This window comes from Acanthisitta chloris, unplaced genomic scaffold, assembly GCF_000695815.1.
Source record: "Acanthisitta chloris isolate BGI_N310 unplaced genomic scaffold, ASM69581v1 scaffold20211, whole genome shotgun sequence".
Lineage (NCBI taxonomy): Eukaryota > Metazoa > Chordata > Aves > Passeriformes > Acanthisittidae > Acanthisitta > Acanthisitta chloris.
Genome location: NW_008654616.1, coordinates 13,053 through 27,640, shown reverse-complemented (window position 1 = coordinate 27,640; position 14,588 = coordinate 13,053). Strand labels below are relative to the sequence as shown.

The following is a 14,588-nucleotide window of genomic DNA, read 5'->3' as shown; positions in this document are numbered from 1 at the left end:
GAGGTGGGAGAAGCCACAGGGAGGTTGGAATCAGCCGCAGCCTCCAGCCCTGCGGTCCCTCCTCCCGCTCGGCTCGCAGGGAGCTCCAGTTGGCAGCATGGCTCGGAGAGCACCGAGGGGCTGCAGGTCACACACTGCTGCAGATCTGGGAGCTGCCCCGTGTCCTGGGAGCCTTCGACTCTGCAAAACCTCCGTTTGTACCCGGCACGGAGCATCCCCAGCCCGCAGACACTCCCAGCGCGGAGCATCCCTGCCTGGATCCCGCGGCTGTTAGCTGAGCTCCACTGAGCCCCGAGGAAAATCCTTCAGGACAGCGAGATATTTGCGAAGTGGGGAGTGGAAGGAGATAGTTCCCCCCCCCCCCTTCTCGGGTTTGGAAGAAAGGAGTTGCCTAACCTGGTCATGAGACTTTTTCATACTTCCCAAAGAGGCTCCTGAAGTTGTGGCACTGCAGGACAGAGAGCCCAGGGCAGCACAGAGTGCAGCCACACGGGCACGGGAGATGGAGAATGAGGTTGGCAAATCTGTGGACAATCAAATGGACAAATACATGTAATAATTTGGAAGTTTTCTTTCTCTCTTTGCTTTCATTCTGCTTCCTTTTCCTCCCTGAATCCTCATGCCTTCACCCCTCTGTTGATGTAGCTGTGCTGTTAACTCTCTCTCACCCTCCCCAATTTAGAGTTACAATAATGGGGAAATCAGAAAGTCAAATGGATATTGTGGAAAAATCGACCAAAGCTGGGAAGAAACCCTGGAGTTTTGTGGCAATCACTCTGGCTGTCCTGCTGCTCTTCATGACCTGTGCTGCAGTCGCCCTGGTGATCCTGTACACCAGCAGCAGAGGTAAGAACCTGGGAATCCTCCTCCTCTGCCCTCTGCAAACCACATAGTTTAGTCCTTCTGCAGGGCTAAACGAAAACAGAGATACAGGGAGAGACTGAGGTCACCTCTGTGAGGGACCTGGCTGGCTGTGCCTTGTCCCCAGCTCATGCACAGAGATTGTGTTGGGTTAGATCCCATTTTTAAAGGATGTGATGGAAGATTCTGTGGGTTTAATGAGGAGGATTCTGTGGGTTTAATGAATTCTATGCATTTTTATTGAATTCAGCATTGTTTTGGCAAAGGGATACAATGATGTGCTACTTCAGGGGGAAGGTGTGTGTCTGTGTGTAAGGATTGGCATTTCCAGGTTTTATGGGAGCCAAGATGGATCTTTGTCAGGATTTTTAAAGCAACAACTGCTTTAAAACACTTTTTAAAACAATCTCACTGAAGGGGAAGTTGCTCATTACAATGGGAAAGCTTTCAAAAAGCCACTTGCTGCTGAGGAAAGGGAGACTTTAACTATTCCATGTGGCAATTGGATCTTTAAGTGTGATTTAGTTCAGTGACTTTGATGCAAATGTCTTGCCAGGAACTTGACATTGAGGCATATTATTTTGAGGTGTTTTGCCCAAATGTTTTAATGCTTAGTAAAACTGAAGTTTTGCACACCAAGTGCAAAGTGCCACTTAAAAACCCTGCAAAGATCAGATGCTTGGGAGCAGCAGTGCCTTGTGTTTGTCACTGCCACAAACACCTCTTGGGTCTGGGGCTTTACTAAAACACTGGGGAATAAATGTAGGAAGAGTAAAACTGCAGCAAGGCACTGCTCTCTTCAGCATCTCTGAGTCAAACACTGCACAGTTCTGAGCAATAATTCATGGGAAAAGCCTTTTTGCTCCTCTTGCTACCAGCAATTGACTGTCAGCAGCATTTGTTCCAGTGTTAGGTGAAACCTGAGGATTTGTTATTCATAACAGTCATCAGAAAGTTTATTCTATTAGCTCAAGAGATGAGAGGAAAGAAACTGCCCCGAGCCAGGTCCTAGGGGAGGAGTTTCTGTATCAAGGATTGAGCTATGCAGGGGTTTGCTGCCTGCATGCAGGAAGGCTTTGAGGAATCTGAGCCACATCTTGCTTCGTGGGTCCAGACAAACCAGAATTCAGGTATTAATAACATTTGGCCAAACATTGGTCTCGTTCAAGCCCAGAGAAGGTTCTGTGCATGTAACACCAGTGCTAACACCATGTCTGTGATGGAATGTTACCTGTGAGATAACAGCTCCAGAAGCTAAATATTTTGCAGCCTCATATCTACAATTAAATTTTCCTGGAAGTGTTTCCAGGCTCAAACATTCCTGAGCAAACTGAGTGCAAGGCACTGCAGAGCTGATGTGCTGCTTTCTCAGCCTCAGCAGTGTGTTCTGCACTGCCCCAGAGCCACTCTGTGTTCACATCTCAGAGCTCACAGAGCTGCAGGAGACACCCAGGTGTGCTCACACCCCAGAGAAGCCACAGGCTGCAGGTAATTCACAGCTAGAAACAAGCAACAGGAACTTTAGCTTACACTATCTTTCATGTGAGGGTCTACACACAGTTTGGGTCTAAAACTGGGAAAATAAGAGTTCCTCAGACTGTTCCTGCAGGAGAAACTTCTAGTCTTAAACTTTTCATCCCAATTCTCCCTGTGGCTCTAGTTTGCTGTCACACCTAGGCCCATACCCAGTGCTTAGCCAAAAGTCTCAGACTCACCAGAGGGAAAAGCACCCATGGCTCAAAGCTGTAACACAAATCCCACACAGCAACAGGAAAAACACAATGTGTCTGAGCAACAACCTCGTGATAGAACCAAGAGTGTCACCCTTGGGATTCTTCTGCTTCTAATTGCACTCAAGTATTAGCTTTGAGCTGTGTATGGGGCACTGGATTGTTCACTAAGAGCATCTTCAGTATATCTGAGAGATAATATACTTCACCTCTGCATATCCTTGACAAGAGTGGCACTGCCCAGCTCCTAACACAGAACTCTGTCTACCTTGTGTTAGCTAATAATTCAGAAAATTAAGAGGATTACTTGTCCTGCCTTTCATTCTCTCTTTTTTTTAATACATACAGGCACATTTAGGCTTTGTGAAAATATTTTTGTTCTGCTTGTGTACAGCTCACAGGAGAGCACTGTGGTGCCTGAAACAGTCCTGTGGGTGCAGCAATGACTCCTGTAGCTCCATTAATGCTGACTAGGATTTTTATCTGTATTTGCAGCCAACACAAACACTGAAGCTCTCACAGCAGTGACTTTCACAGTTCTAGAAGCAGTTTGGGGATTTTTGACATCCAGGGAAGTTTTTCATACCCATAAAATCTCATCTAACGAAGCTCAAAGAAAATACAGGAAGAACAGGACAATATTTGGGTGATGACAGAGAGGGAAGTTGACAGGGCTGAAGTCATTTGGGTTTGAATGTGAATACACCACACTCTCAGTCTTTCCATCACACCCACACGTACATCTCTGCAGCCTTTTCACAGCTCTCTCTCAGCTCTGTTCTGCAAATATTTACTAAACTCCAACTCTCATCACTTACTGGAAAGGTTACAGCCTGAAGAACATTTCAACACTTATTGTAGCTGACACATCAAATCCATCAACAACTTCTTCACACAACTTCATTACAAACAACTTCCATCCTCACTTAATTGCTGTCCTGTCTGCTCAGAAGTCTTACTAGTTCTGCTGATGTTTTATTCACTTTCTGCCTTTCAAGTTACCTCCTCAGAAGATTCTCAGCTGTTGATTTTCGTGTGGCTGCATCCCCACAGGTTGGCACTGTTGGCTGTTAGGAAGCTCAGGGTCATGCACCTCTGCTCTGGCCTCTTAGGCAGGTCCAGACAGACAAACACAACCTTGAACTGTGCAGCACCTTGTTCTGGGGGAGGATTGCACAGCCCCATGTTTTCCTCCTGCATTTCCTATGCTGTGAACGTGATTATTGTGCACTTGAACAACAGATTTGCAAGGAGCTGCTGACTAGGAGCAGTATCTCAGCTGGTCACTGAGAAAAGGTTGTGGCTGAGGTCTGGCTTTGCTCCTAGACTGATGGCCAGGCATTCTTTGACGTCATGAACGTTCATTAGTGAGGCAGCTATTCAGAGGAGATGGAGAATCTACACAAGTGGCAGCTGACACACAAGTCATGATGACATTTGGGTGGCAAGACTCTCCTCAGCCATAGTCAGATGGAGCTGCATCAATGTAGAGCATTAATGGGGAGTGACAGGCCATGCAGGGCTGAAAATGGGCAAATAAATACCCAATTTACTGGTTCTCACATGGAATTCTGGCTCAGCCAAGCTTAAACATAGCCTAAAGTTGAGAGCACTTGTGTTCTGGGCTCCACTTGAAGACACTAACACCTGGTACAGACCAACCTCTCTGACAAAGACAACCTGAACATGGCAATCCCATTAGGTGCTGCAGACAATTCACTGTTAGAATAGCAACAAGGGCAGGTTGCAGTGCCAAGAGAACTCCTGCAGAGGAGATCCCTGAGGGACAGGGAAGGTGCTGAGAGGTGAAGCTCCCACATGAGTGAGCACTGTGGCTCTGATTGTTTCCACGTGTGCCATCCCCTGCCATCTGTGCTCCTCTCAGCACACCATGGGGAGCACTAAGCACAGGCTGTGTGCTCCAGGGAGGGCACAGAAGGGTTTGCTTCGCTCCTGTTGTCTGGAAAAAGGAGCTTCAATAAGGCTGCAAAAAGCAACTTGTGTTTTGAAAAATGGCCATTCAGAAGATGAGCTGCTCAGAGGACTGAGCTGCTCCACAGCTCTCAGGACCCATTTTTATCTCCTGCTGCTGGTCAGTGGATGTCACACGGCTCAGTGGCTTCTTGTAAAGCTAAATGGAGACAATAAAAGTCTCTACAGTGAGCCCAGGGGGGTCTAACATGTCCCAGCTCTGTCAATCTTTCAGGTGAGCAGTTCACCTCTGAAGTAGCATCTGGAGTGCTTAATTTCCATCATTTGCTTCCATTTGGAGTAGTCCCAGAGCTGAGGTTGTTTTATTTAGCTCCATTAAAGCTTACCTTCCCTGATCAGTTCTCTGATGATGCTGTATCAGACTGAAGTGGATGTCAAAGCAGGAATTATCTATAACTCACCTTGTCAGAATGGTTAACCAGGGAGGAAAACAAATGTATAATTACCTGTATTTTTACTGAGAAGTTGGGCTGTTGTTCTAGCTAAGTAGTTTGGGGAGATGCAGTGCATAGAGTTGTCTAGCTGAGACCTCAGAAGGGGCAATGTACATTTATTTCTAGGCATTTGAAGCTCAAGATGTGCAGGTGTCAGAGCCTCAGCCACATGAGCACAGACCTAACAAGTCCATTGAGAAGCAAACAGGGCAGGGCTGGTCAGATCTCATACAGATCAGGTTGGTTGTGTCAGGAAAGGTACCAAGGCATAAAGGACATAATTGCTAGCAAAACAAAGGAGACACTCAGGAGTAAGCTGAGAGCCCCTCACCAGCCCTTTCTCATGATCTGGTTTTGTGGCAGAGTTTCAGAGCCCTGAGTGTGCCCTTAGCCTCCAAACCTGCTCTGCCTTCCCTCAGCCAGCTCAGTTACAGCTGCACAATTGCCAGAGCTTTGGGCAGGGGGAATTGGAGCCCTGGGGAAAGCAGTTGGGCTCCTGAAACTGAAGTCAGACATTGTCAGGTTATAGGAAAGAGAGAAGCTTTGATTTTTGAAAAAAAAATAATAAATAAATAAAAGGAAAAAGGCTTCATTTGAGTCCTGTTGGTCCCTGAGAAACAAGAGAATGCAACACTCTTGTACCAGTGCCTCTTTCTCACCTTGCCCTTTGCTGCTGCTCCTTCATGGAGAATATCCATTTGACTTTGAACTACTCATTTCTTTTCCCCAAAGCCTTTATTTTTTTCTTGGGTATACCCTAGGCTTTTAGGTTTGGCTTTCCTAATGGTTCAACTATTAGAGAGCTTAGGAAACTCCAGAAATTGGGCTTAGCTTCACACAGTACAAGAAACAAGAGCCTGAAACAAGCACCAAAATAAAAGCTAAGATGTCCCTGCAAAGCTGCACATTTTGACACGTATTCTGCTCATCCCATGCTCAGGTTGCCAGACCCCAAACCAGGGCAAGGGAAGCTATTGTCCTGCAGATGCAGAGCACACAGCAGGGCAGCTCCCAGCTGAACCCCCAGCTCCAGGCCCCAGCACAGTGGGGGCTTTTTATGTCTCTTCCACTGATGAACTTCAAAGCTCTCTCTTCTTCCCCACTGTTTTATTTCCCTCTGAATTACTGTAATCTTGTTTGCTCTCATGTAAAACACTTATTGCCATTGAAAGGAATTTTTTGAGCGACTCTTTTCTGCAAACATCTCACTGTATGGTTGGGGGGAAAAAAAAGAGGTATAAAAAATGGCTAATCCTCTTGGAAAGTATCAAATTTTGCTTTCCAGTGTGGAACCACATAGTCGTCTACTTAGCATAAGTAGATCCTAAGTTTCACAAGTAGGAAATTAAACCAGCAAAATTAATTTCCTTTTCCTAGGGCCAAGGCCACTCCTCAGGCTGGAGAGCTCAGATAGCTCCCACTGGAGCTGTGTATGAACAGCATGAGTGACCTGACAGCATCACACTGTAGTACCCAGCACCAAAAATGATGTGTGCACAGACTTTTTGTGGATCTTCTGCCCTGGAGAATCTCACAAACTCAAAAACAGGACACAGATAACCAAGATCATGACTTCACTGGCCTTTTCCATGCTCATCTTATGGCAGAACAGACTTGAACACAGGTCACAGTCTCCTCCTTCCTACACTACCTTCACCAGCCCTAAACATTCCTGACTAGGGAACAATCTCTTTGATGCAGCAAAGACCAACTTTAAAAGGCACATGAAATTGTGCCCAAATACAAGTCTGTGACCTGCTCCCCCTCCTCCTATTCAAACCTTTCACTCATGGTGACTGAAGATCAGGAAAGGTTCAGATGCTCAAAGCATCTTAATAGGATGTCAGGAGAGAGATCTCAGTTTCAGTCTGTCAAAGCCTGTGGAGGCAGCAGGTAAAATAAGTGCTCTTATTCTCCTTCCAGGAGAGTCAAAACTCATTGCTGAGACTGTTGTAATGCTGCTGCCAATAAAGTTTCCTCTTAAATCTCCAGATAGAAGATTTCCTCACAGTTGCCATTTGATATCTTCCACTGGTATTCAGCCTCTTGCTCCCAAGACAAACAGAACTGTCACAGATTGGGTTCTGCTGAGTGACATGGGTAGCAATTTCCTTCCAAACCATCTAATCCCCTTTGCTTTCCCTGCAGGCACTCACTATGGCACCAACTCAGGCAACATCTGCACCACACCTGGATGTGTTACAGCAGGTAATGTGTTACTACCAATGACTGTTGCAGAGGGAATGCTTTGCTTACTGGTTCTAGTGAACCTGAATAAGTGATAGTCCAGGCTTTCAGGCTGAAGAAGTTGAAAAGGAATGAAATTTCTCCTTGGGATAGGAGCATCATTCCTAAGGAAGTAGCACAGGAAGATTACCACAGTGGTCAACATCTCCCTGGCTCTGGCCTGAGCCACGAGGTCACAGATTGACCCACTCAGTCTGTATCTCTAAGTGTAATAAGAACTCCTTTAGGCTGGATTTTCTCTCATAGAATGCATTCTACTCATGGGGCATTCACTTTCTTATTTTTGGTATCTACTGCACCTCAAGAGAGGTGAGACTCCAGCAGGGATGTTCCCAGTTGGAAACATTGGCTGCTTAGGCACCTAAGCCAGAGCCCAGGTGAGCACACTCAGGCCTGTAAGGCACTGAGCTGGAGGGCAGAGCTCTTCTGCCATTCAGATGCTTCCATGCATTTTTTTAGGCAGAAAACAGGATCCTTCAAATCATAGTATGTGGGAATGAGACTTGAGCAGTGTAAGCAAAGTGTCTTCTTGCCAAGCAGCTTCTTGGCAGCCTTTGGTAGTCCCAGAGATCAGTGTGCAGTGTGTGGAATTCAGCTCTCCAATTCTGATGCCTAGCTGCCAGAATCATCCAGAACATGGACCCAGCAGCTGACCCTTGCCAGGATTTCTACCAGTATGCCTGTGGGGGGTGGCTGAACCGGCACGTTATCCCCGAAACCAGCTCCAGATACAGCATATTTGACATCCTGAGGGACGAGCTGGAGATCATCCTAAAAGGTAGGAATGAGGCTGCTCTATCCTTAGGCACTTGTGTTGAGCTTCAGGTGTTATTGACTGCACATTACACAGAGAATTAAACAGAGAGAAGTGTTGATTGTGATTTTTTTTTCCTCTAGTCCTTTAATGTCTACATCTCTTACTACACCCATTTTGTGGGAACATCCTGTTCCCACTAAAAATTAGCCATAGTTGATTTGGTGCTAACTTCAAAAGGAACAGGACAAGCTCTCTGCACATCCTTCTTCCCCACACTTGTCCCATTAAGAGCTGCTCTGAAGAGCTCTCTACTTGCACAGTAATTGCAGAATACAGTGAGGAGTGTTTATCACAGCCCTGAACTCTCAGGGGTTGCTGTGAAATGATCAAAGCTCTCTGGGGCAAAACTCTCATGGCAATGGTTCCTTCCCCAGGTGTGCTGGAGACTTCAGATCAAGGGGACAGAGAAGCATTTCAGAAGGCCAAAATCCTTTACAAGTCATGCATGAATGAGAGTGAGTGTTGTGTTCCATTGATTCTCTTGTTCAATACCAAGTGGACAAAAGCACCAATGTAATTTTAAGCACAAGTGCAGTCAGTATCTGACTCATCCACATGGCTTTGCCTGGGAAAATTTGTCATCAGATGGATGAAGATGCCTTGGTACTTCATTAAGGCTTAGCACACACATCTGGGATGTGCCAAGGATGGATATTGGGTACCTGCCCCTGCAGAACACACAAACCTGTCCCAGTTCATCCTTCCCAAACCAGTTTAGGCAAAAAATTCAGTACCAAAGTCACAAAAGTATTTTCATGACTTTTCTGAAGACTAATGCAGGAGACAGATGTTTCATGGTACCTCTTACTTTATGCTATGACAAATCCAGTTTCAGGTTTAAACTGTTAGATCCATTACCTCTTTTTCTTAACATTTTTTTTTCCTCCCTCTGAAAACATTATAACATTTGTCTTTCCTCCCTCAGCTCTTATAGAACAACGAGATTCCTTACCTCTGCTTGAGGCTTTAAGGGTGGTTGGAGATTGGCCAGTGGCTTCTGCAGACTGGAATAAGACCAAAGGTAATGCTGGAAGTGTTCAGGGATGTACAGTCAGAGTTATTTACTGCATCAAGGCCACTGGCATTGAATTAAACTCTCTTTAAACCCTCCATTTGTAGTTTTTCTCCATAAACAACAGCCAGGCTGTCACACATTTAACCCTCAGATCTCTTTCAATAATTTCAGCAATAAGATTAAAAACTGTGCAGCTCCAGCCAGTCCTGCCACAGGTGGGTAAATGATGCCTGTTCTCCCTCTTGTCTCACAGAGCCAAGCTGGAGCATGGAAGAAAAACTCTCCATAATGAACTCCAGGTTTAACAAACGTGTCCTCATCGACATGTTCGTGTGGAACGACGACAGGGACTCCAGCAGACACATCATTTATGTAAGGCAAACATCACAGGGAATTATTTCTGTGCCAGAATCATCATGGATAGGCTTTGACCCTGCAGACAGATGAGCTTCCCACAGCCAGTACAGGCAAAGTGTAGGCAACAACTCTGCACCCCAAGTAGCCAGTACAGGCAAAGTGTAGGCAACAGCTCAGCACCCCAAGGACAGATCTGTCTCAGAGACATGTTGGGAGATGTTTTAGGGCACCATCATTTTTGTTTGGGTAAAAGAAATAGAAACCAATGGAACTTGGCTGACTTACAGCACTTAAGGGCTGTAAATCCTGGTGACTTGCACAGTGCTGGTGAGGTTTAATACATAGCAGGAACCCATGGGTTTAAAACATGGGAATAATATCTCAGAGTTTGCTCATGAATGGCCATGCAGAAAATCCACCCTCAAGTCCAGCAACTTCTTTTCTAAGCTGCTTAAATTTCTTCTTGGGTCTCAATATTTCTTGAAAGACTTTGCTCAATAATCCACACTGAGATTCATCCTGTCCTTACCTAAAAATCCAGAGGCAGAAGCTGCACCTTCCATCTCACCCCAGTTCCTGGAGAGCTGAAATTCCCTGACTGCTTGGCAGTAGTGTCATTCCAGCACTGACAGCATGGCACACACAGCATTCCAGGTTGCCTTTCAAGGATTCCTCTGGACAATCCCAGTTCCTATGCATCACTGACCAGAGAAATCTATTTCCTGCAGATTGACCAGCCCAGCTTGGGAATGCCATCCAGGGATTACTACTTTAATGGGGGAAACTATCAAAGAGTAAGTATTCCTTGCAACATTTTTTAACTATGTGCCACTATAACAGCTTTGTTCCTTATCCTTGTGGAAAACCCAAATATATGAACCAGAATTAGATTAGGACATTCATTGCTAAATTTTTTCCACATTATGCCCAAATTTAGTGACATTTACAAAAGCACTGAACAACTATATAAATATCAAACCTCCACAGAATATGCCTATGCATGTACAAGGTTATGGGAAAATAAAATCATGTTTCATAACTTGAAACATCTCCAGTTTTGAAGGACAGTTCACATTTTCAGTGCAGGTTATCTTGGATTCACTTAATCTTCCCCTAAATCCACCTGTTCTAGCTACTATTTTACTAGTTACTAGAAGGATGGATTATAGATACGGGAAAAGAATTGTCATGGTGGTTGATAGTTACACATACAAAACAAAAATACAATATGTTTTCTTGCACACCAAAATATTCAGAACATTTCACGTGTTCATTCAGGGGGAAAAGTTAAAAGACAATGCAATAAAATCTATTTTCCATGGAGCAGCACAAGCTAAACCCAAGGAACAGATACTCAGCTGATAAGAATCTGCTGCCACTAACTCTCCCCTTTCCCCAGAATGACATGAAATTTGTGAGAGATTATTTTCTGGCTGCTTTTCTCTGCCAATGCTCAGGGCAAAAACACAAGGGTTTCTGTAGCTGCATAAAAAGCTGCTGCACACAGAGCCAGATCCGTTTCCAAGATGAAAATACTGCTTTAGTATGGTTTATTTTCCTCAATCATGTCATGCTAACAAAGAGTATTTACAGCCCAACATCAAACCAATTTTCCTAACAAGAATGGAAGGGAATACAGAGGGACAACAATCAGCATTTGAGCCTCTTTTGTCCCGTGGTTGTAAAGGCAGAGGAAAACATCAGTGGGAAGGGTTTGCTTCTTACTTCAGTGTATCTGCCTATGTTCTCACATCTAATATAGCTGAAACAGAGCCCTGGGAGGTTGGTATGAGGTTGTTTCCACACCTTCTGGGCACCTTTCTAAGCTGCCAACTCCTGACACACTCCAATCTCCACGTAGCTGTGTTGGGAGCTGCCAAGAGCTCCCAAACCAGGAATCTATCCTGCAGCTGGCACCTACCTAGCAGCAACTACAGCAAAGAGGGATATTCATGCATTGGTGCATGAAGGTCAGACGTGGATTGACTTGTGGGAGGCAGAAAATCAGGTGCAGTGCAGAGACAACCCTAAATTAGCAAAAGCCAAGCAGTTCTGCTCAATACAGCTTTAATTTGCAGCCAGAAAGCAGCGTGGCTGGGGCTGTGGGTTTAATCCTAATGACTAAGGAGGAGACACAACCCCTTTTTATTTGCTATTTAACAGCTCACTGCCCCCAGACAATGAGCCAAACTCTGATGACCCAATCTCCCCCTGTGCTTGGTCCAGCATCTTTTGGCAAACCTCCTACTGAGGCCTGGGGGAGTTTGGCCTGATTAAGGCCTCAGCACTCAGCCTAAAAACACAAATCATCATCCCCTAAGTGCCCAGACTCGATTTCACAACAGTTGCTGTATCTATCTGGTTTTTAAGGTCAGTGGAGGAAGAAAAGTAAGCAAGAACAGGTAGCATTAAGCTCTCCTGGATCAGACATCAGCAGCCAAATCTCTTTTCAAGGTCCATTCTGAGGCATACATCAGTCAGACCTTCCTCTCAGATTTAACAGAGGTATCACTGGGAACCATCTGAGACAGAGCTTTTCTTTCAGGCAGTAAAACCAGAGCTGAGAAATGGAAATTGTCCCTGCCCATGGCAGGGAGTTGGAACAAGATAAGCTTTAAGATCCGTTCCAAGCCAAACCATTCCATGATTCCATGAAATGATGAACAGCAAAGCTTTCCCTCACAATGCTCACACAGGTTCTGTTTCCTGTGTGCAGGTGAGAGAAGCTTATCTGCAGTTCATGATCACCATTGCCAAGATGATCCGGGAAGACAAGAATGTGTCCAGAGATGATTCTTTTGTCCAAGAGGAAATGGCAAAGGTTATGGAGCTTGAAACAGAGATTGCAAATGTGAGTAGAGAAATTGAGAACTTCTCTGTGTGTTGGAGGGTGCAAGGGGTGATGGGGAAGAGTCTCTTGCTGGTTTGTGCAGCAGTTTTCAGCACAGAAATCCCACAGCCTAGAAGAAAGCAGGGCAAGAAATATTCTTGTGCCATGAGCAGCCCAGAAATCTGAGCCTGTGTCTATGTCTCTGACAAACATGCACAGTGATAACACCAGGGCTAGGTCCCTTGCACCCTTGGAAATCTACAGCACCCTAAAAATCCCCCAGAGCTTGGTCTTTCATTCTAAAGAGGACAGAGGGAACCACTTGGCTCAACATATCACTGCAGCATCAGTGACCAGGGGTGACCAGAGCTCCTGTGCTGAAATTTAGGAACCAGCACTGGACACTATTAAATAATCTTCCTTTTCCCAGACTGGTTTATTTGCATATCATGGGAGTGTGTATATGTGCATGTGATTTCAGCCACTGATATTTCTGTCAGCTGATTCCAGTAATAACCTTGTGAATGTCTTCAGGCAACAACCCCAGCAGAAGAAAGGCATGATGTGACCTTGTTGTACAACAAAATGACCTTAACAGAGCTCCAGGAAAGGTTTGCATTGAATGTAAGTGTTTGATGAGCTGTCTTATACTTTCAGCCTCCTCTTATTGCCATGCCAATTGGAAATGGCTTTGGGAACTTAGCAGTGATTCAACAAAGAGGTATAAAATCATTCTCATTCTTAGTCTTGTCTTCAGGGTCTCTTATAAAGCTTTTTTTCTACTGAACAGCACCACAGCTACATTTTAGCCCATAAGACTGTAGAAAGTCCAGGCAGACACTAAGGCACTTAAACACACAGCATTGGCCTATGTCTCTCTGTCTGCCTAGGAATTTAACTGGACCTTCTTCATCCAAGGTGTCATGTCTTCAGTAAGTGTCCAGGTCGACCCAGAAGAAGAGGTGGTTGTGTATGGGATGCCCTACCTGCAAGAGCTGAAAACAATCATCTCAAAGTACTCAGCAAGGTAAAGAAACTGGAGAATATACAACCAAAAGTCACAGAAATAGAGTGGAAATGTTAATTATTGGGCCCTTTGATAATTCTGCCAGAGCCTCTCTGAGAGAAATGACACCCCTGTCAAACATGGGTGATGTCTTTGAAGGTCTTGGAGTCTCAGAGTAACTCAGTAGTGTCTCACCTGTTGCCTGCTTAGGAAAGGTAAAATAGGAAGAAAAAAATGCATCATAGGCTTAGCTCATTACATTCTAGAAGGAAAACAGTAAGAAATGGAACCCTGAGCAGACCTGACAGACCAGTCCTGAGGCTGAATGAGAACAGCCACCTGCAGATGCTGAGAAACTCATGACTGGCAGCAACCACCAGTTTCCTGACTTCCCTCCCTCTCTGCCTGCCTGCACTAGTGTTGGTTTCCACAGGGGATTAAGCTCAGCTTTGCTGTCCCACACAGCACCATCCAGAACTACCTCATCTGGCGACTGGTGATCGACCGCGTGAGCAGCTTGAGCCGGCGCTTCAAGGATGCTCGGGCCAACTACAGGAAGGTACTTCCCCTCTTCCTGAAGAGCATAGAGCACAACAGCTCCAAAACAAGTCCTTATCAACACAACAGCCATGTCAGAGGGTTGGAGCTAGATGGTCTTTAAGGTCCTCTCCAGCCCAAACCATGATTATGTCATGTAATCCCCAAACCAACCCCAGGACAGCAATGGAAACCTTTGTCTTGGGTTAACCTGCTCTTCAGCAGTGACTGGGAGGGGCACAGGCAGAACTGATGCTGTGGGTTTGGGGCTGCAGGCACTCTATGGGACAACCCTGGAGGAAGCACGTTGGAGGGAGTGTGTGAGCTACGTCAACAACAACATGGAGAACGCGGTGGGAGCCATGTACGTCCGGGAGGCATTTGCTGGTGAGAGCAAGAGGATGGTATGTAGTTTACCCTTCATACTACTGTACATCCACAATGCCCATTCCCTTCCACTTGAGCCCCCAAACTCTTCTGCCCATGAAAGATACCCACCAGGCAAGAGTCAGAAGGCAAAAGAAACCATTTATGATGCTCTTTTCAATGGTTTAAAGCAGCCATGTACGTCCGGGAGGCATTTGCTGGTGAGAGCAAGAGGATGGTATGTAGTTTACCCTTCATACTACTGTACATCCACAATGCCCATTCCCTTCCACTTGAGCCCCCAAACTCTTCTGCCCATGAAAGATACCCACCAGGCAAGAGTCAGAAGGCAAAAGAAACCATTTATGATGCTCTTTTCAATGGTTTAAAGCACTT

At 45.5% G+C, this 14,588-nt stretch overlaps 1 protein-coding gene across 2 annotated transcripts in view; it reads left to right on the top strand.

Annotated features, from left to right (window-relative positions):
• Positions 1–502: 502 nt before the first annotated feature.
• The window catches only part of MMEL1 (membrane metallo-endopeptidase-like 1), a 20,399-nt gene continuing 6,313 nt past the window's right edge, over positions 503–14,588 (top strand). Inside the window, exons 1-13 of one of the 2 annotated variants that reach the window (XM_009083607.1) lie at positions 503–552; positions 683–846; positions 7,166–7,225; positions 7,881–8,042; positions 8,456–8,536; positions 9,007–9,102; positions 9,350–9,468; positions 10,182–10,247; positions 12,170–12,304; positions 12,818–12,907; positions 13,174–13,310; positions 13,755–13,848; positions 14,102–14,230. In XM_009083607.1, the coding sequence (XP_009081855.1) occupies positions 503–552; positions 683–846; positions 7,166–7,225; positions 7,881–8,042; positions 8,456–8,536; positions 9,007–9,102; positions 9,350–9,468; positions 10,182–10,247; positions 12,170–12,304; positions 12,818–12,907; positions 13,174–13,310; positions 13,755–13,848; positions 14,102–14,230 (1,383 nt within the window). Of the gene's footprint in view, positions 553–682; positions 847–7,165; positions 7,226–7,880; positions 8,043–8,455; positions 8,537–9,006; positions 9,103–9,349; positions 9,469–10,181; positions 10,248–12,169; positions 12,305–12,817; positions 12,908–13,173; positions 13,311–13,754; positions 13,849–14,101; positions 14,231–14,588 lie in introns of those variants that run through there. The other variant, XM_009083608.1, reaches the window with a different exon arrangement.